The following is a 27,051-nucleotide window of genomic DNA, read 5'->3' on the forward strand; positions in this document are numbered from 1 at the left end:
ACCCTGGAGGGCTACCAAGTACCCAATAATCATTTCAAAATCAGTTCCCAAGATTCATCAAGAATTTTTTACTAAAATCCTCCCTATTTAAATTAGGTGTGACAAAATACGAATTCACATGAAAGCTAAGAAAGATATTTGATTAGAAATTCACAACAAAACATATTTGTATTGCCTTATATTATTGTCTTTCTATTTACTATAAAAAAGTAATTTAAGTTATTCTAAGTTTAACAAGAATGACAACATTCACAAAAGCGGAGCTCTGGAACGGTAGGACAAACGAACATTAACACCTGTCAGTGTCATAACTGAAAATCTGAAAATATTTCAAAAATTGAAAAACATTTCTAAGTAAATTTGATGAAAAACTGCTTAGATACAGGCTGTTTAAGGACATACTAACGTTTATAGGACTTGATTATAGAGATGCTTCGTTTATAACATTGTACTTTGTTGTCCTAGGAATCAGTATTCCAAAAATCAGATCGATCGGATAGTTTATCATATAGAAATTTGTTGTTAAAAAGTTAAAAATCAATATGTTTTGGACTTACGGACATTCTGGTAACGATTAAAGGGTTGTTACGTTTCTAAATCGTACCTAAGAACTACAGGAATCGCCAAGCAAAAATTTGGAATCAATAAGACAATTTTAACATGCCTAAATTAACGAAAAAAGTTATCCGTCACATACGGACGGACGAGCCGACCCTAATTATAGAAAAACTTCGCTTTTAACAAGGACAATTGTGATAAGTAGCATTTGATGGTAGTATATCCTTTCTTTATCCAACTTATTTTTAGCAAGCGAAGCAACTCTATAATCGTTACCATACGTCCATTTAAATTTTTAAATAACAATTTGTATGTAATGCAATCATCCGATTGATCTGATTTTTGGAGTACTGATTCCTATTACAATAAGGTACAATATTATATGCGAAGCATCTCTATACTCAAGCCATTTTGTCTTTAAACAGTATTCTGGTTTTGATACAAAATTGACAAAACTTATATATTTATATTTTGTATATTCAGTTCTGACACTTTACTTGAGTTAATGTTCGTCACTTTAATGGATGTTGTCATCTTTATTTTTTAAACGAAAAAGGAAATAATGACCTATATATCCAAAATTTAAAATGCTGCCTTAACATAAACGTTTTTAGCTATAACTTGAAAATAAGAAATTTAAGAACATATAGTTAATTATATTAGAAAAGCAGATAAACTAAAACTAGATGTAATATGTCTCTATATTAATCATTTTACATGTGCATATAATTAATATGTTTTTCAGACCAAGATTTTAGACTAAAAAAATAAATGCATACAAATTCAATGGCACAAATTCTGAATGCCCAGCAAATGACAATTCCGCTGCCTACCTCCCAATTCCAGTCAAGTCCAAACAAAATAAAATTATGAAAGTTTGTGTGCCCAGCATTATAATCAATATATTACATACTAATATATATTGTATTTACCAGTGTATAAAAGGAGCTGTAATTGGAATAAAAGTTGTCATTATTGGTCCAACCATCCTCCAATTATGAACCTCAACACACACTTGAACCAAGCCCTTTTAACCATCTTAATTCAATCATTTTTCACGTTTTGCTTCGCGGATTTTTACACCCCCGCCCCTGAAATTCAAAACTCCAATACTGATATCCCGTCAGTAGGGGAAAGTAAAAATATTTTGGATATTTTGTATCCAAACCGGGCAAGCTGGAAGCCAGCAGCCAAAGCAAAACATTTAAATTACAGGTAAGAATTTTTTTAAAAATTATAAAACCCTTGAAAATTTAGTGAAATAATTTAAAGAAAACTAAGTTTGTTTTCAACTTCAGTTTATTTTAAGATGACAAAAATGCTGGAGGCAAAATAGTTTTTTGGTATAAAAAAAGTTAATTGTAAATACATAACTTCGATTTCATAAATATTGAGGATACCGATAGTTGTCTTATTTTAAATCAAATTGAATATATAGAGGCGGGTGTTTTTTTGTGTTTATGATATGTTAAGTTAGATTTTATTAGGGTAATCCTGCAAGGTTAGGGCACCACATTAACAGGCCCCTCATGGGTTAGTTATGCATAGAAGATAAATTCAGGGGGTGTTTCAGTTCTAGACAGATTTGATGAAAAACACTGATTTTCCTTCAAACAAGAGTAAAAAATCTAAACCTTTAATAATTTAATGTTCTTTTTTGTTATTTTAGATCCCTTGGTTATCCATCATTACAACGAGATTCACTTCAGACATATCAGCACTCACAAAACTATGATCAACAACCCAGGTGCATATTTTTTTTTTACAATTGGAGGGAGAGGAATGTGTCTTATAAATAATTCTTCAAATCTTACTTTTCCCTAATATTTTAAGTTTTAAATATATAATTTTGATAATAGTTTTGGGGATTAGTTTATAGCAAATAGTAAAATCACTTCTATTTATTATGTAGCGAAGTCAGTTCGTTGGTCCGTCAGTAAATCTGTAACGCTTAGAAGGATGTGATTTTCTCGGCTGTTATTGAAGATTTACAGCTGTAATTGACAGTGAAGATTCTTATAGAATATGCGCATCTAGTCTATACATTGTTTTTCACCTATGCTTTAAAAAACAAAAACCCTATATTAAGGTTGTGTGATTTTCTTTGATTTTTTGCACATTCTCTCTCTTTCATTTTATGTTTTGACAACTTGATATCAACTCTATAACTTTGTTCGTTTTTCCCTTCCTAGATTTTTTGTGCTTTGCCAATTATTTATGCTGTTTTTTAGTTCTTATATAAATAAAATGTTTTAATTTTCTTTCAATTAAAAACAATATGCTGTAAATACATTATATATTTCGTTTATCTGTTCCTCTACCTCTTATTTACAAGTCACTGTTTCAAAATATGATTGTGTCAGTAAATAGTTCAAAAAGTCCATGTGCTATTTTGCAAATTCATATTTTTATACTGCAAAACTATAATTATTATTATTATTACATAATTGAAATATTTGAATCATAAAAAAATACAATTAAAGCATATAATACACCATAATTATTTTTCAAAATAATTTTGACTACAACTACACAGGCAAAGAATAACAATTCAGTCAGTTAGATCATAAAGTTTATTAACAATTATAAGCAGTCACAATTATATTATAGACAATAAATATTATTTGTTTTATCTAAGTTTCTTGCAAAAATACTTGATTTTAAAAAGCTTGATAAGAGCCTTCTACCATTTTTAGACTTTGCTTTGTTTTTAGCAATGTACATAATTACCCCTTGAATTTAATTTTTTTGATTGTTTAAAATAGACGTACATTCTTTCTCTGAAAATATTTATAGAGAATTTGCTTTCAAAATTACACTGAAGTTTGAAGAATTATTATGGAAAAATTGAAATCAGACGATTCTTATGCATCAATCAATGCATCGATACAAATGTTTTTAAAATTTACCATTTTTAAACAGGATTTGTAATATGTAAACTATTTATAACAGGTATAATGACCTAACAGCTGAGAACACGAAAACAGCCACCAGCGACCAGACAGCTGATGAAACTAACCGTAAAGCTGTTTTTGACCATCCAGCTGTTATCAACAATCTCAATATACTCAGAACAATCTTTGGAAAACTCAAAGGCCAACATGATAACTTCAAATTAGAACAGGTAGAGTTTTGCCAGATTCTTGTATACTAAAGTAGTTAGTGTGTCGATTAAGATCTTTCACACGGCTTGACAAAGAAGGGGCTCAAAGCTTAGGAGTGTAAAATTTACATGTAAACGTGGAACAATCAATTTAGGTTGCTTACATGAAAATCACTTATTTGTCAGTTTGTTCATCCATTAGGAGGGGAGGGTATCAGTTAAATGGGGTGGATGGGAAGTATAATTTTTTGGCCCGCCACGAGTTTCCCTTTGTCCAAGTAATAATGTATATTGTAAAATACTATACCATTAAAATTTATCTCTAACCAGGGATAAGGGATAGGAAACCTGGCCATTAATTAGGTCCCGGCCTAGATTCTAAAGGGATATTGCAACTATTACAAATTCCTATCAAACTGGCGGATGCTTCCAAGTAGCTATCGCTCTTAACCAATAAGAATCAGCCTGTTTTTAACAACCAATCACCGATTGGCGGAAATTTTAGAAGCAGACAATTCTAGAAAAAATAATGATTTTGTCTGCTACTAAAAAATAAATATAAATGGTGTTAGATCACATTAGCTTAATTATTAAATCTGCTTAGAGTTAAACATTAAAAAAGGGCCGTATAGAAAAAACAAAAATAACGGGATTATTTTTTGGAAAGAAGGTAGCTACAAATTTTCATTTGGTAGTTTATAAATTAGATGTTGTATTTTGAATTTTAAAAATTTAATACGGAATTGATACAACACCTTAACCCTAATATATGTACAATACAACACAGTACAAATCTATCACTACATAATAGTATCCAAAGAACTTGATAGAATGTTACCCAAGTGCATATTAATTTATTTATTTTGAATTTTAATTAGCAATGAAATTCTAAATAAAATTTTACTCATTAACCCTTAACGGTTGGGGGGGGGGGGGGCGTTTAACGCCCCCCATCCGGTTTTTTCTATCTCATTTTCTGTGTGTGAAAGATAAAGAGCCCAAACTGCTTGACTTTTTAAGTATGGGTATGACACATAACTGAGAGTTGGAATTTTTTGAAAATCTCCATCCTGGCGGGCACAGGATGCCAGCAAACCTGGCAGGGTCATCCAGGTAAAGAGACTTCAAATTTTAAACTTAAGCTTCTCTTACATGTCTAGATGATGTATTAAATTTCATAAAGATCCGCCGCCGTTTTCCCGCTGACCGCCGACTGCGGCGGCTGGCAGCTGCCAAGTACAGCTGCGGCCGCTGAAATTTATGTTTGATATTTCAAATGTAAAATTTACATGAAAATAAACATTTTGGCAAAAAATTATTCTTCTAGCTTCAAAAATAAAAAAATTACAGCCGTTTGAAATTTTTAAGTAAAAAAGGACCTAAAAACAAAGGTTGTTAAATAAAAGGGTGAAGGAAGCGAAAATTGACTTAGACTTATAAAAGGTCGGAAATTCATCATAACACAGGGGACATGCACAAAAATTTTTAGCCCTTTAGCTCTAATAGGAATTGAGATAATAAGGGGGGGCGTTGAACGCCCCCCCCCCCACCCCGACTGATTAAGGTGCGGCAAGGGGCCTGACTGTTAAGGGTTAATAAAAATGCAAATAATACAAACTAAAATCTGTCTGAGGGAAACCCAACGATAGCTTTCTGACAGTTCAAATTACCAAAGTAAAAGATAAAAAGTTTTGGGAGAGAAAAAACTTCATTTTAACAAAAGCCATTAATATATAGGTTTATAAAAGTTGTGTTTTTTACTTTAAACTAGCTACTTGAATTTGATTCTATACTTTATCTACACATACACACACAGCTTTTTCATTAGCGTTTTCTACGAACCACTGCGCCATCCCAAAACTTGTTTATTAGGCTAGAAATAGGCCTAGGCTTGAAATAGGCCTGAAATAATATTTTCCTACGTTTCCCATCCCTTATCCCTGTCTCTAACCAAATATCAATTTTAAGGAGGATAGATATGAAGATAGAAACAATGAAAATCTAGGAAGCAGTAGATCAGTCCATTTAAAAAGTAAGTGTTTACTAATGCAGCTGACTACAATTTTCCTTCAACTGAGAAGATCTTTATAGTGCCCATAAAAATGACGTCATATTATTATAGTAATAATATGACGTAATTTAAAATTTTTTTGCCAAGAGTTTAACCCCTTAAAAGTAGGTAATTATACATCATAAACCGTCTTATTGTAATAAAGAACAATTCTTTGACAATATCTTCCAATAATTTAAACTTGGCAATTCATAATATTTATCCTTTTTTTTATATTTCATATTTCATAGTCTCTTACAATGATTCTTTAATTCAGACAATCCAGGAGCCTTTTTCCCAAGTTCACGAGAAGGATTACATCCATTTCTGCAGTCAATAAAGTAAGTTTATAAAATCAATCACCTAGACTTTGACAAAGTGTTCGATACACTATAAAATTGCTTTAATTGGTTGGTATTTTAATTCTTTAAGGTCAGACCCCTAGATATTTTTTCTGGTTTCTTTTTAGATAAATTCTTTTTATCTTTATCCATTAATTTAGCAACCTTTGTTTTTGGGTCCTTTTTTATTATAATCCTAAAAAATAGTCATATCTTTTTTATTTATTTTTTAAACTAGTACGACAATCATTTCAGAAATTTTAATTTTTGGGAATAAATCATTTTGAATTTTTATTGCATAAAATAAATGTAAATTAACATTTTCAATGTCTAATATTAGCAACAAAGCCTAGATTGGGCAAGTTACAAAACAAATATATTCAAAGCCAACACATTTTTGCATTTAGTCTAAACTACGGTGGATATTTAGTAAAATTATAATTTGACATAATGTAAACTTTAACGTCTTTCAACATTTAATTAAAATTGAAAACCCTTGCTATTTAATCCTATTATATAACGTTTTTTGTCTGTCCCGAAGGATCTCGCTAACCGCAGAACCGATATTGTTCACCTTTACAGTGAAGCTTCTTTTAGGTCATGGGAAAGTTTTAAACTATTTTTGGGGAGGGTGTCTTTAACCCCCTTCCCACAAAAAAAAATATTTTTTAAAAATCTTTTGAACTCAAATTTAGAATGGGATGAGGTCGACTTTTCCACCTCCCACCTTAAGTGCCCCTAGAGGCTTCTAGGGGGCGTAGCCGCTAGTTTAATAATATATCTATGTATGTCTAGTATTTTTATACAGTTAAACATGTTACATAAGAATCCAAACAATTTATTAATAACATAAATTTACATGTATTTTTGTATCAAAAGTAATGCGTTTTTTCTTTTCTTTATTGAATAATGAGGTCGTTTTTATACGTTTTAGCTGTAAACCACAGAAAATTATTAATGTACTGAAAAAAAAACAAATGCATTACCTATACCAATTTTAGTTTTTGAAATTGTTTGCAAATTTTTTATTAGTTTAGGAAATGTAAAGTCTATATTTATTTTGAGTTTTTAAGGTCCAAGTGTTGGTGTATAAAATTCCTTTAATTTTTTTAGACTTGCATAGGCTTTTTCTCAGTCTTTATATTCTTTTTTTTTATCTTAATTGTTAAGACAACCCTAACTTTTATAGGATTATATCAATTACTTTGGTATAATATTTCTAATGCCATTACAAGACAAAGATTGATTTCTTTACTGTTCACTTGTTTTGTTTTGTTTTTCCTGTTAATTTTCTACATTTCATATGCTTATCTAAATTAGGTAAAATTCCATAGTTTGAAAATTTTAAATTTAAGTTTGAAAAAATGAGATAAAAAATTAGTTTGGGGAACCTTTGTCAAGTAGCAGATATCTTTTAAAAGAAAAACTTATAGACTTATTTTATTAATCGGACAAACATACCTAATCTATTTGTAAGGAAGGTGTGCTACTGAAAAAAATGACAGTTTAGTTATACAGTAATAAACAACTTTGAAGACATAAAATCATTATTTTTATACATGTTTTTATTTTTTTCCCAAGCAGCATGAAAAAAAAACACAAGGACATGACACCTGAAGAAAAACTATTTTGTGTCTAGGAATATTACAAGGGACGAAATTCTCTCTAATGCCCCGTACAAAATTATGCATTTGGCCTCTTTAGGAATTTAAGAATCTCAAGTTTTTTAGGGATCTTAAGGGATAGACAATTGACAATAAATCGCTTCAAATCCCTCATGACTTATTTATCCTTTTTGTTGATAAAAATTGGTGGCAAGCCCGTCGAATTTGGATTTTAAAAATAAAATATATTATTGTTGTTACTGTACAAAAGCATATTTTAAATGATGTACATTGACTATAAATAGTTGGGAAATTTGTATCAAAATGGTAAACAATTTAAAGCATAGCATTTTACTAGAAGCCACAAGAACTACAAATATAGGGTTGGGCTACTACATTTTTCATTATAAACTAACTAATAATATCCATACTTTTAGTAGAAGCCATCAAGTTAGTAAACATATAATCTAATAATAATATTTTTACTAGAAGCCATGAGAACCAGAAGAATAATGATGAGCCACTGTACTTTGATGATTTTACATACCCCTTAGAAATACCATATAACAACTTTAAGGTAAGCAATCCAATTTTTAGTCATTATTACCTAGTATGATTTAATCAATACAAAATAATAAAAATTTGCATATTTCGTTTGTGCTTATTCACTTTTTTAGAAAATAATATATTTATAACAGTATAGAACATTTCGCCGAGATTTAACGGAATAAGAAAATTGCCGATAAATTTATGTATATCCCTAATGATGATACACAAAAGTACCCCTTCTTTAGATTACAATCAGTGCAGTGATTGAAACGTTTGAACACTCAACAAAATGAACCATCTAATCAAAATTCAATAAAAGTCCCCAAAGTTGTTAAGCCAACGAATCATAAAACTTTGAAACTAGTGTAATGAACAGCCCAATGTCCCCTCCCTCGCTAAAATTAATGCAATATTAAAAAAAAATTAAACATTGAACAAGTTGAAGGTAAATATTTATATTTCTGAAAGAGCAACTTTTTCAATGCACCTTAATTTGTTTTAGAATCTGTATTTGAACAAGTTCCGAAGTGACAACGCCAGTAATGGTCCTGACTCCAGCGATGAACAAAATACAGGACTCAGTATTACGAATAATATGGGTAAGTTTCAGAGATATTAAGCAGCAACATGGGCTTTTGCATAATATTGCAGTCATAGTAATCTACATTTTGTTATGGCTGCAATTTAAATTGAATACATCCCCTCATATCCTGCAAAAAGACAAACAAACTTATAGAAAAACAGGTATTGTAAAGAACATGAGGAATAACCCAAAATATAAATTAAATATTAAGTGTTGAAAAAATTTATTTTATTTTTTTAGATATTTTGCGGGATAGACTACTGAAAGCCATCAAGCGTCGGAGACAGGTAACCACTTTTCCTTCTTCATTTTGTGATCTATAATAAAAACACCCACTCTCCTTATCAAAGGAAGAACCCGAACTCCAACTACCTTTTGGGAAAATGTTTCTAGTAAAATAAAAAAATTGAAATTTATTCGGTCTTGTGTCTTTACTTTTTAACCGCGGTTACGCCCCTAGAAGGGAAGGCCTTTGAAGGTGGGAGTGGGGGGGGGGAAGTCGACCTACTTCACTTTAATTTTAGTTTTTTAAAAGTAAAAAGAAAATGGGGTGGGAGTCATTTTTTATACAGCGATCTTGGGAGGGAGTTATTATCCTCACCCGAAATAGTTAAAAACCTTCCCAGGATCTAAGAAAAGCTACACTGTAAAGGAGAACCATATCAGTACATATCCTTTGGTACAGGCGACACAAAGATAGAGATCCTTTCACTTTATATAAAGTTTATATGTTTCAGGGAAGGCAACACACACTACCAACCAGGAACAGTAATTCTGGCGGACTAGGTGCCTTGGGTTGAGAAACTTCAATTTATTTTGTTAATTTTTATTTCTTTAACTTTTTAAACCTTGTTAATAATAGCCGAGTGGGTTAATGAGAATATTGTTAATTTTCAGTATTCGGTTACCAATATCTAAATGCGCAATTGATAAAAAGAAACCTGAAAATTTAATATGTTAACATTTCACCTCCTTGAAACCTATCAGATTTTTATGGAAAGTAGGTCTTTCCCTCATAGTCCTTGGCACGCACAAAAACACCCACAATCAAAAAAACAAAAAATGGTAGAGGACATGTTTTTTTTCTATTTCTAAGCCCTGCAGGGCCTTTACCTGCATTGACCTTACCTTACCACCTGCCCCATTTTTTTCAATTTATTTCAAAATAAAGAGATGTGTTTCTGTGTTCCACCGGGCACTTTGAGGGAAACAAACAAAGTTTTTATTATTTATTTTGCATTCTGAATAACATTTTGATACAGGCTATAATTTTTGCAAATTTTGTCTAAATACATTTTACAATTACAATAAGGAATAAAAATAAGTTTTGGTTGATTTTTTAGCTGGGAAAAATCACCTAAAAATCTTATCTTTACTGCTGGGAAAAGATGAGATTTTACTTGGGAAAAGGGTAGTTGCACAAGGTGCATTTAAACTTGAAGTTAGTGAACTGCACAATTTTTCTGTTCAATATTTTACACTATCTATAGGATATATATTTTTAAGAATTTCAATTTTCTACCAGGTAGTTTTAAAAATATCAAGACTTGAACATCATTTTTTTGTTGATATTTGCAACTTATATGGCTGTCCTGCTTTCACAAAAATAGCATGATGAATATTTTTGTTGTGCCTAATTGATTGATATTTATTGTAATACAATATTATTTATGTAAGATGGCATACTTGTAACTTATGCTTGCAATCGAACTTGCTAAATGCACCTCATGCAACTATCCCTTAACTTGAAATATTTCTAGAAATGCCACAAAATGCTGACAAATTTAAATTGCACTTTTTTCCTTATATTGTTGTACAATTAAGAGGCTGTTTATTTGTATAGTAAATTATATTTTTATATGTAGTATGACTTATTATATTTTTCTCTATATTCATAAATGTTCTGCTTTATAATTACTATGAAGACTTGAAGTTACAAAACTAATGATGGGTTAAACTAGCTGGTAAAATTAAACTTCAAAACTTTGTTTTCGTTGTATTTTCTTTAGTTTAATTTCAAAGATCGTATTAGACTGTACAAAAGACTCACAGGTTTTTAACGCCCAAAATTATATTTTATTGAAAATTGACTAAAATACTTTTAAAGGCTGAAATGACTAAACTTTTATAAATGTGTTTATTTAATAATCATAGAATGGCAACTTAAATGGTTTTGTTACTTAGAGGGACTAAAAAAGTGCTCTACCCCCCCCCCCCCCCTCTAAATTTAGTATGCCAGGGCAGACAACCTGATGTTCATTAATGGTAGCAAGATTTGTAGTAGTAGTAAAAATATTATCATAATTGTAATTCTACCTTTTTCTAAATAAATATTTATGGCTGGAAAATTTACTGTTATTTTTTATTGATTCTAAAAATATTAAACAAAATTAAAACATATTCAAATAAAACTTGATTTAAAAAATTGGTGAACCAAAATATTTCAGAGATTTTAAGGGATAAGACAATGAACTAAATTTATATACATCCACAATAATGAAAGTCAAAATTACTTATTGTTTAGATTATACTATACTGTTTATTAAAATGTTTGGAAACCAATCAAAATTCAACAAAAGTTTCTGACCCAAAAAATAAGATAAGAGGGATAAATAAAAACTTTGGGTACCAGAACAATTTACAGCCCAAAGTCTTTTCCCTCCAGGGTATAAGTCTATCTTGGGCACATAATACTTCTGCCACCATCAATGGCTACAGTTTGACCTAAATTAAAAAAAAATATAAAATCCATGGTGGATATAATATTGTAAAACGCTAGAGGGGGAAAGGGTTAAATAACTGTATGTCCCCAAAGGAGTGCCGACTCTGAATTGAATCTTTTAAAATCAACAAATAGCATCGGGAACATTAACACAGCCAAGTAGAAGAAGACAATATGCCAGCAGACGAAAAAGGTTCTTGGAAAAGGGGGAAGGTAGTTATCTGTATATACACCTATACTATAGATCTGTTGTGGAAACTGATTTTAAAAACCTACATGAGCTTTAGAATAGCCAACCTAATAATTATACATTTAATTTTGTTATGATAAAGTTTATCAAGAGTAAATTGTCAAGAGAGGTTTAGTGATCTTTTCACATTATTCTTGATGGAAAATCAATACGTAGATATTATGACATTGCCGTCAATTTAGGTTGCTAATATGGAACTCATTTATTCGTCAGTTTGTTCATCCAGTAGGAGGGTCGGGGCGGGAATAGGGCAAAAGGGATGGATGCGGAGTATCGTTATTTTAGCCATTAGCGATTTTCATGAAAATCTGGTGTAGCATCCTAGTAATAATATATTCATATGTAATTTTTAATTTCAATTTTAATTTTAATAGCCAAACAGAAGACAGTTATTGTATGATGGAAAGTCATGAATCATTCAATCAATGAAAAAAAGGGCATATTTGACAATATCTGGGAATCATTTTTGCCACTTGACATAAAATTAATGGATGTATATTGTATAAATGCCAGTGTTGGAAGTATTTTGGCAGTTGCTAAAATTATGACAGATTTAAAAAAAACATCCAGCTGTATCTTTGACAGTTGTATAATGTCCCAAAGATAATACCTGTGATGAATGAAGCTCCAGAACCTGCCAGAAAAGCAATCGTTGAGGCAACCTGAACAGCTTTGTGAGTTAGAACAAAACATTCATCTTTAAATGTAGGAATGGTTTTATATTATCTGGTCCAGTCAATATTTGACAAGTAATCCTTGTATGAAAGTAACAGTATGTCTGTCAGTACTGAAGGATCTTTCTAACTGCTCAACCAATATGGCTCTTCTTTATAATGTAGCTGCCCATAGGTCTTGTGAGATTTATAACTATTTTGAAGAAAGTTTCCCAATTACTCTACCAAGAGAAATCGCCCATCAAAACGACTTCCACCCTCACAAAAAAAATATTTTTTCACCCTCTCTCTATATCTACATATACATATACATCTCGAACTTTACCAGTTCTATCCATGGCATGAATAGTCTTACAATGCTCTAGAAACTATCTATCTATCTATATAGATATACCTCTAGAACTGTCCCAGCTCTACCAATAGCATGAGAAGTCTTCCAATGTTCTAGAAACTATTTATCTATCTATCTACCTAGATATTTCTCTAGTGCTGTCCTAGCTCTACCTTTAGCATAAGAAGTCTTACAATGTTCTAGAAACTATTTAGCTATCTATCTATCTACATTGATATACCTCTAGAAATGTCCCTGATCTACCCATGGCATGAGTAGTTTTATAATGTTCTTCAATCTATCTATCTTTCTACCTAGATATGCCTCTAGTTCTGTCCCTGCTGTATCTATAGCATGAGTGGTCTTACAATGTTCTAGAAACTATTTATCTATTTGTCTATCTAAATTGATATACCTCTAGTACTGTCCCAGATATACCCATAGCATGAGTAGTCTTACAATGTTCTAGAAACTATTCATCTTATATTAATTCATCTATCTATCTATATATAAAGATATACCTCTAGAACTGTTCCAGCTCTACCCATAGCATGAGTAGTCTTACAATGTTCTAAAAACTTTGCATAGGCTTCATCTGTCATTCCTTAATAGTAAAAATTAAAAAAAATATATGATAGAGGGATGTAATGAATGTCTGATGTAAAACCAACATCTATCAATCTATCAAAGTATAAATTAAAATCTACATGTAGCTAGAGTTTTTAAGTAACATTCAGACAGAAAATTCTAACTTGAAGGGTAAATAATATAATTTTAGAAATCGTTGGCTTATAAACTTTAGGGTTATATTATCACATTATACAATTTGTCCCCTATTATCTCTGAAAATACCTCCTTTCTTGTGTATCTCAGTGATAATAACACCAGGATTGACTGCGTTCACCCGTACACCATGTTCTGCCACCTCAAGAGCTACTGTTCTATAAATATGTTAATCCTTGTTTAAAAGCGAAGTGCTGAAACAGTAGGACAAACTTACATTAACACTTGTATAGTGTCAGAACTGAATTATCATAAATGTAAAAAATGTATAAAAGTCGATGCAAAATTGTAAGTAAATTTTTTGTAAAACTGCTTGATACAGAATAATGTTTATGGACATACTTAAATTTTTAAGACTTATTTATAGAGTTGCTTCGCTTATAATATTGTACTTTGTTGTCCCATGAATCAGTATACAAAAAATCAGACCAATCGGATAATTAGATCACACAAAAATTTGTTGTTAAAAAGTAAAAAAATCAACATGTTTAAAATGGACGTACGGACATTTTGGTAATGATTATAGAGTTGTTACGCTTTTTAAATCATACCTAACTACTACAGGAATCATCATGCAAAGTTTGAAATCGATAGGACAATTCTAACATGCCTAAATTAATGAAAAAGCTATCCGTTATGGACGTTCGGACGGACGGACCCTAATTATAGAAAAGCTTCGCTTTTAAAAAGATAATGTGTTGGTCTGTATTTCTTATTGTTAGTACTAAAAGATCACTGGACTTGGACTGGTATGACCTTACTTTACAACGAAAATTTCAATAGGACTTCTAAAAGGTAGATGCCTTAACCTTCCCAAGAGAAATGCCCTTTAAAAAAATCTTTTTTTTCTTTCTTTCTGAAACTAAATTGTAGGGTGGTGGGTAAACCCTTCCCACTTTTTGAGGTAATAATATATAATTTGCGTTGGAAAATTACTTGCCTACCAGATTCATTTATAGATGTCAATATATCTAAAAAAAATGTGGAAAATAAAAAATAGCTTAAAACCTGCTAAAAAGCCGCCATTGATGTTTTATAGTTAATTGTGCTCCTTAATGATGGGAATGTTTAAAAAAAATTTCAGCATTCTATCTTTTATAGGAGCTGAGTAAATCCCATTTCCCCATAGCGTTACGGACGGACGGACAGACTAACGGACAAAGTGAATTATAGAGTAGCTTCGTTACTAAAAATGAAATACCTTGTAAGTTGATCAAGCGCAGCTTTACTCATATTGTAGGCTAAAACTCCGGGAAATGCTCTAAGGCCTGTAACACTTGAAACATGCACTATACTTCCCTGTAAACAAGAATAGTTAGGTTAATATAAGTATAGCTGTAATTATATTATTAGGTAAAAAAATAGTATAGTTCATATTAGTACAATGTCTAGACAGGACAGGACTGTGCTTTATTACGAGGTTGCGTGATTTCCGAGAAAATTACTGTCATACCACGGTCGCCATATCTGAGTACCACTGGTTGTCTACTTAGAAAATTTTCACATTTTTTCCCCCAAAAATGGTACTCTTACAAATATTCCCACAAAAAGAGATGTTAACATTTCTATTTTAAATTTTCCACTTTCTACCCTCCCAAACAAGAGCAAAATTAAGTCGGCTAAACAAATAAAAATAAAAAGTACAACCAACGCTTATGATTGACGGCAACCCTGTCTCAAGTAGTTACACATACAGCCGTAAGGAGTCGCTAGGGTCACCATTGTGTACACTTAGATTAAGCGTTACCGCAAATTTTCAAGTTCAAGTTCAAATTTTATTAAACAATGGTGAAAAATAGTAAACATATTGTTAAACTTTTTAATTAGTAGCGACTATTCTTAAAAAGTGAGTCAGGGTTTCAGTTTTTAATATTTTTATTAAGACAAAACTTAACTTCTTTTCTTATTCCATAGCTTACTTACTTCACCTAACTTAAGCTCATGGACTCAAGTAGAATGTTTTTGTCATGTAGCATAAGATCTCAGACTCTTGTCATTTCCTCCATCTATCCCTCTACTTTCTTTTCCTTTCTTCACCAAGATTAATTAAATTAACTGCCTATGGTTAAAAATAAATTAATCTTGCAGAATTTCCTCAAAAATGAATCAGGCCAAGAAAACAAGCAGAGATGGAGGGCACGTCGGTGGTAGCGGCGGCGCGGTCTCTAGGGGCGGAACATCCCCGATGGCTACCGATACCCACGCCGGAAGTGATCCTGAGCAGGCGGAAGGCGTTGAAAGGGCTACTGTACAGGTAATGCCAGGGGGTTTCGGAAACGAAAGGACCCAAGGCAAGAACTTTGAGAACTTAAAAAGTCAGAATGTACATAGGGACTCGTCTACGATAACCAATGCTACTAATGATGATTATGTCGATATTGATGATGATTCTTTTAACAATGACGCGCAATCGATCAAGGATGATAGTCTTGAGCTCAGTGCCATGAGCTTGGAAGACAATCAGAAAGAGGAAATAAGAAAGACTGTTGGACACTTACAGATAACTAAAGAGATAACAGAGCTTAATTGGACCGCAAATGACAGTAAGCTAGACATGGAAGGAAACACTAAGGACATTACTTACGTAGACCCAGCTATACTCGACATGGACGATGAGGATGATGATGACAATGAACCTTTCATTGTGGTCAAAAGTAGAGAAAATAAAAGAAAGACTGAAAGACAGAATAAAGAGAAAGAGAAAAATGTAAACCCTAATAATATCTCTGATATTCAGGAAAAAAGGAGGAGAACTGGTGCTGATAAGCGTGCCGCAAAAAAACAGCGGGATTTTGAATTCAACAAGCTCAAGAGAGCAAAAGAAGAATCTACTGGTGGACCATCTATCACAAAGCTCATAGAAGAAGAAGTGATGGATGAAGTTCATAGCAGACCTAGCTATGCAACCCTGGCAGCTGATAATATCATCTATGAATTCCGCTACGATGATGATAGCATAGCGATAGATCAGGCAGCTTTTGACCATGTGGACACTACCATGGTCAACAAATATTGTGAATTTCTGACAAATGGAAATGAAGACTTTGATCTTTCAATCTTTGGCGGAATCAACAACCGCACGGGCTGGATTGCGTGTAACAACAGCAACACGGCCAAGTTTGTCCAGAACGAGATAAGAAGGATGGACCCTCACACAGAGGAGATCAAAGATATGGGCATAAGGTTTATAATCTACAAGCCACAGGAGAGACTATACCGCAGTATGAAGGGCAAGATCCACACAAAGTTCTTCTGCGAGGATCTGACAACAATGGAGATCAAGATAAAACTGTGGAACAAGATCATAAAGGACAAATATGTCAACCCTGAGACCGGAGAGTCAAGGGACTATCATTTCAAGGTGACAGAGATCACCAAGAACAAGCTGTCAGACACGGAGAATGGCTTCTTTACAGTCGGATTGCAGGTGGATGAGAAGCTGTTCAAGGAACTCATCAGGCTAAAAGGCCGCTTGAAGCTCGGTATGTCATATGTCTTCCTATCCGACGGTGGGATGATCACCGCGGTGAAGGAGGACTTGAGAGACAAGGCATATAAGAAGTACAAGAGCATACTCCCTGAGACAAATGCTCAACCCAGTGCTGACAAATAAATACACACCAATCTCCCAGGCCAATCTCCACCGGGCTGTCTCTGCTACAGTTCAATGTGGTGCCAGGCTGACTGGGAGCCATGACCGGACGGATACAACGATGACGACAACACATGCTCAACGGACAGGATTTAGACGACAAATCATCCTTGTACAAGAACCGTATATTTCAAATAATAAGGTAAAATTATTTCACAATGTTAATATTTATTGTAGTAGAGATAATGATAATAGGGCTTGCATAGCTACCAGCAAGGAGGTTAGGGGTTGCCAACTTAACCAATTCACGGACAGAGATCATACAGCTGTTCTTTTCAGGTTTAATAATAAACAAATAATCTTTTGCTCTATTTATTGTCCAGGTGAACCAGAGGCGGAGAAAAAATCGCCGCCCGCCAAAAAATTAATAGAACTGGTTGAATATGCCAGAGTTAATAGCTTACCACTTATCATTGGGGGAGATGTAAACTCAAGACATCTGAGTTGGGGCTCGTCAGAGTCCCAAAAGCGGGGAGAAGACTTACTTGAATTCATTATTTCAAAAAACCTTATAGTTTTAAATGAAGGTAACAAACCAAATTTTTCTAACATCTTGAGAGGCGAGGTTTTAGACATTACTTTTGTCTCGGACGTTCTGATTAATAGGGTCGTTGGATGGAGGGTCAGCGATATTGAATCCTTTTCTGATCATGCGTACTTAGATTTCGAACTAACTGAAAATGTTAACATAAATAACTCTGATAATTTTAGATGTATAAAGAAAACCAACTGGCGGAAATACAAGGAGATTCTACAAGAAAAACGGAATAAAAGAGGTAATGTAGATTTGGTAGACTTAGATATAGCTGCAGACCAGCTCAGGGATGATATTATAGATGCTTACAATGATAGTTGTCCTAGTGTTAAAAAAAGAACAAAAAATCGTCCACAATGGTGGAGTTCGAACCTTGAGGCTAGTAAAAAATTAGTTAACCTTCATAGGAGAAGGGTAGGTAGATTTAATAATGAAGAAAGAGCAGCAGAATATAGGGCGGTTAGAAATAGGCATGATACATTAGTTAAATCAGCCAAGAAGAAAGCCTGGTACAATATGTGCCAGGAAATGGATAAGCTTGAGATGACAGACATACGGAGCCTTATGACCATAGTAATAACAATAATTTTATTGATATTGAAAAAGTTATTAATATTAAAACAGTTATTAATTCATTGAAATCATTTAAACCGTTTAAATCTCCTGGCATGGATGGCATTTTTCCATGTCATCTACAAAAAGGCATTGAAATCATTGGGGGGGACATTGTGAAGATGTGGCGTAGAAGTGTGAGGGAAAGTAAGTGCCCAAGAACCTGGCTAGATACCAGGGTAGCGTTTATTGATAAGCCTGGTAAAAAAGACAGTCTTGATCCCAAATCTAAAAGACCCATTAGCCTTTCTAGCTTCCTATTAAAGGGTTTGGAAAGAACACTTTATTGGGAAGTTAGTGAAAATCATCTCAGATCTAAAACTAGCAAGAAAATATTCTCATACAAGGAAAGCACCAACACAGAGGACTGTCTCCATGCTGTAGTGGCGAAAATTGAGAAGGCAAAGTTGAATGGCAAGTGTGCGATTGTTCTGTTCGCAGACATCGACGCCGCCTTCAACAACGCCTCCATAAATATGATGATACATAACCTGGAAAGAATGGGGGCATCAAGACAAACTGTTATATGGACTGAGGCAATGCTTAAAAATAGAAAAGTAACAGCCATGCATGATGACGTCATGGTTTCAAAGCAAACAACTAGAGGCACACCACAAGGCTCCGTAGCAAGTGTTCACCTATGGAATAATAATCAGCAGAACCTGAGTGATAGAATGCCAGAGAGAAATCCAACAGATCTCTACATATTTGCAGATGACATACTGGACATCTCAATCGGCTGGGATGAAATATCCTGTGCACAAAACATACAAAGAGACATCCACATACTGGAGAAATGGGCTGAAGACCACAGACTTAGCTTTTCAGCGAGCAAAACAAAACTAATGTTGTTCACAAATAAGAAAAATCCTGTACTACCAAAAATCTACATGTATGGAACTGAGCTGGAGTATGTATCCAGTATGAAATACCTTGGAGTTACATTCAGAAGTGATCTTAAATGGGATCTTCATATAAGAAATATCACAGACAAGGCAACCATGTCCATGATGTACTGCAGAAGGATGGTATCAAAAAATTGGGGACTGAACCCAAGGATATGCAGATGGCTATACACAGCGGTAGTGAGGCCGGTTTTGACGTATGCAGCCATGATTTGGATTGAAGGCATCACAGGTAAACTGAATGGGAAGAATAGGAAAAGACTGGAGAGAGTGCAAAGGAAAGGATGTCTGGCCATACTCAACAGTATGAAGTCCACCCCCACGGCGGGGATCTTCTTCTTCTTCTTGTAGCCCAAAATCTTCTCAGTCTGTATCATCATCTGTTGCCAGATTCAGGAATCTGGCACATTCCAGGGGCTTTAACCATAGGTCTCGTGGCGTTAGTGTTGTTGGGTTCGCCGGACAGCTAAATAGGTGTTCTGTAGTATGTCCTGGTTGTTGGCAAAGGGGACAAATATCTGGGACAGGTATTTCCTTGCTTATTCTTGACATATAGCTTTTCAGGTAAGTGCTGTAACCTGATCTTAGCTGTGAGAGGGTGGTTCTGGTAACTCTGGGTAGGGCCTTTTCAGAGTCATTTATCTTCGGGGGTGGGGCACCTAGGACTTTGTTGTGCTCCAATTTTGCAATATTCTTGCGTACAGAGTTGGTATGTAAGGCCTTTAATCTCTGCTTGTAGACGTCTTGAGGCATATCAGGTTGAGACATCTGTTTGATCTCGTCGCCAAACTTGGACCTTAAAGTTTCATTCATCTGGCGACGTGGGGGTGGGGCATTCAAATCGACACGATTGGGGTGGTTTGGAAGCTGCGTTTGCAACAGAAACTGCTTGCTGAGCATCTCACAATGGTCCTTGACGGTCATAACTTTCGTTTCCTGATGTAGGTGATCTGGTTTAGACATGATATGACAGCCTGTGGCCGCTCGCAAGGCAGCATTCTGGGCAACCTGGATCTCATTCCACGTGGTTTCTGATAAAGCAGGTGTCCAAATTGGACAGCAGTAATTGATGATAGATTGTCCAATTGCTTTAAAGGTGGTGATGATGGTCTCTTTATCCTTACCCCAGTTCGAGCCTGTTAGGGCTAGAAGGACGCCATTCTTGGTCTGGAGTTTGGTCTTCAGATTAGCAGCATGCTGTCTGAAGGAGAGAAGTGTGTCGAATGTGATACCCAGGAAGGTAGGTTTCTTCACTGTAGGAACAATCTGGCCATCTACCTCAATCTGTAGCACTACACTTGCGTCATTCGAGAATGTGGAAAATATAGTGGCAGATGATTTAGAAGGTGAGATGAAGAGATTTCTACTCTTAAACCAGTCGTTTAAGATAGCCAGGTAGCTGTTGAGTTCTCTGACTATGGGCTCAAACGTTGGACCAGAATTTAGCACATTGCTATCATCTGCATAGGTGACGAGCTTTATGTTACCTGGAGGGGATGGCATGGCAGACATGTAGAGGTTGAACAGGATGGGGGATAGAACTCCACCCTGTGGCACCCCTTGTTTCACTTTCCTGTATTTAGATGTTGAGTTGCGGAAAAGAACATATGTCTGTCTACCTCTCAGATAACCACATAGGAAGCGCTTGATGTAGCTGTTCAAGGGAAGGTTGTTTATATCCCTGAGAAGGAGATGGTGATCCACAGTATCGAAAGCCTTAGAAAGATCAATGGCTACCGATACTGTTCTGTTGACTGGTTTCTTCCTATTTAGTCCGTCATCAATGTGGTCCTTGATGGTCTGTAATGCTGTGAGTGTTGATCTACCCTTTCTGAATCCATGTTGGTGGTCAGCAAGTTCTATGGCATCAGTGAGATATGGGAGAAGAAGGGCTTCCAGTATCTTTGCAGGAGGGGAGAGAATGGATACTGGTCGATAACTAGAGCCTTTATTTGCAGGTTTACCTGGTTTCAGAAGGGTGATAATCTTGGCTGTCTTCCATTTGCCTGGTGTTTTGGCTGTGCTCATGACAAGGTTGAAAATTGATGTTAGAAACTTGATACCATGTGGTCCCAAGTGCTTGAGCATAATTGGCGACAGTCCATCTGGTCCTATGGCTTTGGAATTTTTAGCTCTTTTTATAGCAGCTGCAGTCTGGGCTGGAGTAAATTTAATCTTTGGCGTCTGGTGTTTTGGCTTGCTGTGCATGGAACGTAGAACAGTACGAAGGGCCTTGTCAGGTTTCTTGTCTAGTTCCGGTGTGTATTGTCGATTAAATTTATTCGCCAGTTTAGTAGCATGTTCCTATGTTTGCCGTGTCTACGTCGCGGATCCACCTTCTACTGCAACAGCAACAACATCAGCAGCTGCGGGGAAGCCAAGAGCAAACAAGTACTATCTCCCAATCTCCCACGGCGGGGATGCTGGGACTAGAACCTATAGTCTTTCACCTACAGGCGCAAAGTATCAACACCTACAAGAGACTGATATGGAACAACGGTTGGACAGTGCAGCAGGCTGAAATAGTCAGTGAAAAATCACATGCAGTTATTATCCGCAAACTTGCAAAGAACATTAAAACAATCTTTTTACCAAGAGACAGAATGGTACACACACAATTTGTACCAACACAATTTAAAACAAAAATCGGCACCAGACAAGAGGCTAGAGAAAGCAATCTGAAACCAGGTAGAAAGGACCAGGAGATAATCACATGCTTCACAGATGGCAGTAAGATGGCAGGAAGAGCAGGATTTGGCTACATTATAACTGGAGGAGGATTGAAGATCAGTGGAGCACAACACCTGGGAGGTCATACGACGGTCTATCAGGCTGAATTGTTAGCGCTGGCAGAAGCTGCCTTCACACTCATATCAAACAACATAAAGGATAAGACGGTAAATTTCTACCTAGATAACACCTCTGCTATAACAGCAATTCAAAATTATCAAATAAGAAGCAAAGTCATTTTCGAAACTAAAAGACTGCTAAACAAACTTGGAGAAGACAACAGAGTGCTAGTAGCCTGGGTACCTGGACACGAAGGCCACCTTGGAAACGAGGTGGCCGATAGAAAAGCGAAAATGGGAGCAATGATGAAAATACACACACCTGGAGAATGTATCCCTGTTTCAGACGCAAATATAAAAACTGAAATTAAGAACTTCACCCTCAAAAATTGGCAGAAAGAATGGGAGAAGATCACAACATGTAGACAAACAAAAATGATGCTACCCAGTGTCAGGAACGGTATGTGGAGAAAACTGATAACTAAACCAAGAAGGATGATGAACATGATCACACAAATTTATACTGGCCATGCAACACTTGGCTATCACCTAAATAACATGAAAATAGAAGCCGCACCTACCTGCAAACAGTGTGAAGAATTTGATGATGCTGAAACAGTAGAACACTACCTAACAGAATGCCCAGCCTTCAGCCATGCAAGACAACAACATCTAGGACATATTTTCTTGCGAGTTATAGATCTCCCCACCCTTAACCTTGATAACGTACTTAAATTCATTAAAGCGACGCGTAGATTCGATTATTTAGAATAAAAATAGCGTGAAAACCATAATATTGTAAGACTAGAAAAACTAGTCGACCATAATTTACAAAAACCTTGCAAAAATACCTAGGTAACGAAAGCTAGAATACCTAGCTAAAATTATACTTGCAAAAACCTTGCAAGTCCGGAATGGCTAAAACCTAGCCAAATATCTTCAGGTGAAAATTTAATAATCACGGAAAACTACGTCTCACATACAAAAGGCATTGCAAAAACCTTGCAATAATATTAGATATAAGCTAGGAAAACTAGCTGGTTTACACTTGCAAAAACCTTGCAAACTTAAAGCGGCTAAAACCTAGCCGAATAAATTAAGGATATTCTAATACAATTACACCTAATTTATAGTTATTTAACTATAAATATCTGACTTGAAAGATTAAAACATTTAAGGTGAAACTGACAGACAAACACCCAACTGCTTAACAGGTCGCGGTAAAGTATTAAAAACTATAACATTAGGTCTTATCAGATTTATTAGAGTAGATTTCCAAAATTATAGATAGGACTCCAACACTTTCATGATAAAATTAGATAGTTAATCTGAATCTTAAAAATTAATCAGTTTTAACTAGGTACTTAAGACTGAAAGCCTTAAATAGCAATGCTGGTGGCTTCGTGCATAACAACCTCATGCTGGAGTGCTGCCAGCTCATCAGCCTGGGCATCCACAGGCTGCTCAGGGGTTGGGCGGCTGTACTCAAGCTGGGTGGTTAGATACCCATTATTGTACAGACTCTTCGCAACTTCTCTCTTAACATCATTATCGTCAGTTCGAGCCTTATCTATCAGAGCCGCTCGTAGGCCTTGTAAACGGTTACTCATTTCAGTCCAAAGTTCCATATTTGCATTAAAAGACATTTTAAAACCACAGTCTGATGCTTTACCTCCAACTGAAAACTTTCCCCTGATAAATTAAGCGTGCGTATGACTTCTCCTGTATTTGTACGCTTTCACCAAATCTTTCCCTTACTAACATTAAGAAACTAGTTTTAGGAAGACTGCACACAGCGATACTAATCATAACCATTTTAGGAATGAAGAGAAGGGGAAACTTTAACTCACCCCATAAAAATCCCTCTAAGGGCTGCGGCCCTAGCGGGGATATAAGGGTGACGTTAATGGTAAACCTAAAAAGATTATCAAGACTAAACTGAAATTATTTAGGGTGAATGGACAGAAAAGGGGACACTGCTGCTCCCCTTAGTTTTCCTGGGCTGGTGGACTCGGACTGGTTTTGGTCTCGGGCTGTCAGCCTCGCCCATAAGAGGTATTTTACAGGTATTATACTGGTTGGGATAGCGAAAAGTGTCATGTGTGACTTCATAAAAAGTATAAAAGTAAAGAAGGGGAAGTGTGAAAAGAAACTCCCAAAAATGAGATTGATAATAGACGTATTCTTATGACGTCCAACAAGATAGTTTCTGCTGTCCCATACTGGTGCCTAAAGTTTAATTACACTACCCCTCATTCATTTTCCTATAATATTTTAGCATTATTTTTTTCTCCTAGTAATCCAAATTGGGGTATAGTTACTTTGATGGCAACGCCTATTAAGAGGTGTTTCGTCGACATTTTACAGTAGCTTTTCCCCTATTTCTAACCCCTTTTGGGGGCTCTAACCCTGCAGGGCCAATTGTCTAACCCTGCGGGACAATCACCTAACCTAACATAAAATAGCCTATCAAAAGCTACCTTGAAAATACGACGAAACGCCCCTTAAGAGGCGTTGCCACGAAAGGGACAATACTCCAAAATTATTTTACCTTAGATTTAATGAGATGGGGCATACATTCTTTTGTCAATATGAAAGCGCATCTAAAAAAAAGGACGACAACATCAATAAAAGTGAAGCTAAACATATCACACAGACAAACGATCATTGACAATTATAAAGTAATAACGATGAATTCAATGTTTTAAAATATTTATGAGTTTATATTATCCCAAAACTATTTGAACACTGGATGTCTAAATATTAAAAGATTTACAAGAGATTTTTTGTTTGAAACATAATACCTGATTTTTATAGAAATTATTATTATTAAAAAACAGATAAACGGATAATCAACTTTATTACTTTCTGGAATAATGAGTAAAGAAAAGCTACGCTCTCAAAGTTAAACCTCACTGTTACAGTTTGGAATCTATGTGACAATTTTAACATTAATCTAAGTAAAGGGCCATCCGTTACGGACGGACGTAGGGACCTTAAACCACGAAAATTTGTAATTAACATAAATAGAAATAGAATCATATCAATAATTTAAAAATTATTATTGTTATCTAAGTTTAATTAAAAGGACAGAATTTACTTACTTTGTGTTTATATTCATACATTTATCATAATCTTCAGAGCTCAAAGTCAGAACACTTCCTATAATACTTCAATTTAAAAATATGTGTGTTTAAAGCTCAATCAAAATCAAAGTAATAGAGGTAAAGTTTTAATAACAGTTTTATCAATCGTTGTCTTAAAAACTGCGGGTACTTTTGATAAATCATGATTGATCGATATAGACTTCTTTGCATTTCAATTGAGTATACTGAGGGGGTATTTTTGTAATAATTAGAGTGCACATCAATTTTCTCCACTCAGAACAGCTATAAACCTTCCCTTAACATATTCTAAACTTCTCTGAAAATTATCAAACGACCATTTAAGCCGTGTACGAGGTCAAAACAGCCATAAATACAAGCACATAAATAGATAGACATCCTGTTATTTTAGTATTTTGTCTAAGTATACCTGATATTAATATTCCAGCAGAATTTACCAAGATATCAAGACCTAAATAAGTAAAATCCAAGGTTATTTATTTTCCATCTACTTTTTTAGAAATGGGAAGGGGTTCATTGCTCGTCAGGTACTATGTGTAAAAGCACCTTTTAATTTAGCCCCTAGTATACCTCATTAACATGCACAGCTAAGATAATTAACAGATAAATTTAAATTTGTTTATAAGATTATATTAAGCAAAATTAACTTAAAATTGTATATATTGGTTCCGAACCTGTAAAATGCTCAGGATAGCCAACGCTTAAGAGTTTCTTAAGTCTTTCAACTTACTGGGTAACCATTTAAAGCTTAGGTAACCCTTTTTTATTGGCTATCCTATGAAAATTTGTATATTTAAAATTTTATATATATACCTCCATAATGCTGGACTGTTTTCTTTACTGCCTCAATGCATTCTGACTCTACTGAGAGGTCATGACTGCTGGTAAACACCTGGAGAAAATAGAGTTGCAGTTTTTGAGGGTGGGGGGAGGGGAGTGTTATTATTTTTAACCCACCTCAAAATCTACACAGAGTGGTAATCCATCCTTTGATTATAATTTTTTTTTGGGGGGGGAGGGTATAAATTAATACCCCTCCCAACTTGAATTGTTTTTTGGGGCAACGTTTTGGGTAAATTTATTAAAGGATGAAATAGTAAAATTTCAATCGAGGCTCATAACCCCCTTAAAATTCTCCAGATTTGAAAAAAACATAAGAGCTTTTCAGTTTCTGAGATATTGTTGGATGGAGTTTATTTCCTTTCAGCTACCCTCAGCTACGTGGGTTTTAGGTAATTGCAGCCACAATTTTACACGGGTGTAGGCGCGGCTGCCGTGCCCATGAAAATTACACTCTGAATTTGTTATTAAGCCTTACCTCTTTAGCTCCATGTTGCCTGCAGTTATTGGCCACTTCCTCCAGCTTGTCTTTGCTCCTGGCAACCAGAGCTAGTTTAGCTCCCAGGCTGGCAAAATGTTCTGCAGTTCCAGCACCTATACCTGCAATATACATAATAATAAATGGAATAATTCATTTAAGGGGAGAAGGGGGGGAAATAGCCACAGGGATTTAATTTCCATCATGGAGAAGGGGGGATAGGAAATTACTTTCTTAAATTTTGTGGGGGACAAAAACCCTAATAATGGTTAGAAAAAGTTTGTTAATTTTCATAAATTTGGGATTTTAAGGGAGAGTGAATATTTATAGGAGTAGAATTTAATTTATTTTTTCTTCAAATTTTGACCAAATATTTTTTATGTGGTTCACCTTAGCTTTAGGACAAAACACTAACCTGAACTTGCACCAGTAATCAAAATAACTTTGTCCTTAAATTCCGACATCTTTTATCTAAATAAAATGTTGGAGCGAGTTGTGCTAATCGATATATTGTTACTTTCATGTTTCACCAGATTTTCATGTACTCCAGTAAATAGATACTTGCAG

At 34.6% G+C, this 27,051-nt stretch overlaps 3 protein-coding genes across 3 annotated transcripts; 2 read left to right on the forward strand and 1 right to left on the reverse strand.

The window, feature by feature from the left end:
• The first annotated feature begins 1,301 nt into the window (after window positions 1–1,301).
• Window positions 1,302–11,136, forward strand: LOC145334766 (uncharacterized). Its single transcript, XM_080180365.1, has 9 exons — window positions 1,302–1,773; window positions 2,228–2,305; window positions 3,511–3,682; window positions 5,630–5,693; window positions 5,989–6,052; window positions 8,146–8,233; window positions 8,708–8,804; window positions 9,029–9,075; window positions 9,526–11,136. The coding sequence occupies exons 1-9, from the start codon at window positions 1,556–1,558 to the stop codon at window positions 9,586–9,588; spliced, it is 891 nt and encodes a 296-aa protein (XP_080036491.1). The 5' UTR covers window positions 1,302–1,555; the 3' UTR covers window positions 9,589–11,136.
• Window positions 11,132–27,051, reverse strand: LOC145334767 (putative oxidoreductase TM_0325). Its single transcript, XM_080180366.1, has 11 exons — window positions 26,900–27,051; window positions 26,485–26,606; window positions 25,980–26,058; window positions 25,576–25,617; window positions 25,146–25,203; window positions 24,593–24,644; window positions 14,750–14,847; window positions 13,618–13,706; window positions 13,287–13,369; window positions 12,371–12,422; window positions 11,132–11,512 (listed from the first exon to the last, which is right to left on the reverse strand). The coding sequence occupies exons 1-11, from the start codon at window positions 26,946–26,948 to the stop codon at window positions 11,463–11,465; spliced, it is 774 nt and encodes a 257-aa protein (XP_080036492.1). The 5' UTR covers window positions 26,949–27,051; the 3' UTR covers window positions 11,132–11,462.
• On the forward strand, window positions 15,014–18,256 carry LOC145333582 (uncharacterized). Its single transcript, XM_080178742.1, has 2 exons — window positions 15,014–17,342; window positions 17,912–18,256. Exon 1 carries the CDS (start codon window positions 15,650–15,652, stop codon window positions 17,159–17,161), a length of 1,512 nt encoding a protein of 503 aa, XP_080034868.1. The 5' UTR covers window positions 15,014–15,649; the 3' UTR covers window positions 17,162–17,342; window positions 17,912–18,256.

This window comes from Acartia tonsa, chromosome 12 (assembly GCF_053477335.1).
Source record: "Acartia tonsa isolate MP-2025a chromosome 12, ASM5347733v1, whole genome shotgun sequence".
Taxonomy (NCBI): Eukaryota; Metazoa; Arthropoda; class Copepoda; order Calanoida; family Acartiidae; genus Acartia; species Acartia tonsa.

Excerpts from the sequence above, each read along its gene's own strand:
- LOC145334767 (XM_080180366.1), bottom strand. The coding sequence starts at position 26,948 with ATGTCGGAATTTAAGGACAAAGTTATTTTGATTACTGGTGCAAGTTCA. Across the intron at positions 25,204-25,575 it reads TGCTGGAATATTAATATCAG|GAAGTGTTCTGACTTTGAGC; the intron begins GTATACTTAGAC and ends GAAGTATTATAG. Across the intron at positions 13,370-13,617 it reads TGAGATACACAAGAAAGGAG|GAATGACAGATGAAGCCTAT; the intron begins GTATTTTCAGAG and ends TTTACTATTAAG.
- LOC145333582 (XM_080178742.1), top strand. The coding sequence starts at position 15,650 with ATGAATCAGGCCAAGAAAACAAGCAGAGATGGAGGGCACGTCGGTGGT.
- LOC145334766 (XM_080180365.1), top strand. The coding sequence starts at position 1,556 with ATGAACCTCAACACACACTTGAACCAAGCCCTTTTAACCATCTTAATT. Across the intron at positions 1,774-2,227 it reads GCAAAACATTTAAATTACAG|ATCCCTTGGTTATCCATCAT; the intron begins GTAAGAATTTTT and ends TTGTTATTTTAG. Across the intron at positions 3,683-5,629 it reads ATAACTTCAAATTAGAACAG|GAGGATAGATATGAAGATAG; the intron begins GTAGAGTTTTGC and ends ATCAATTTTAAG.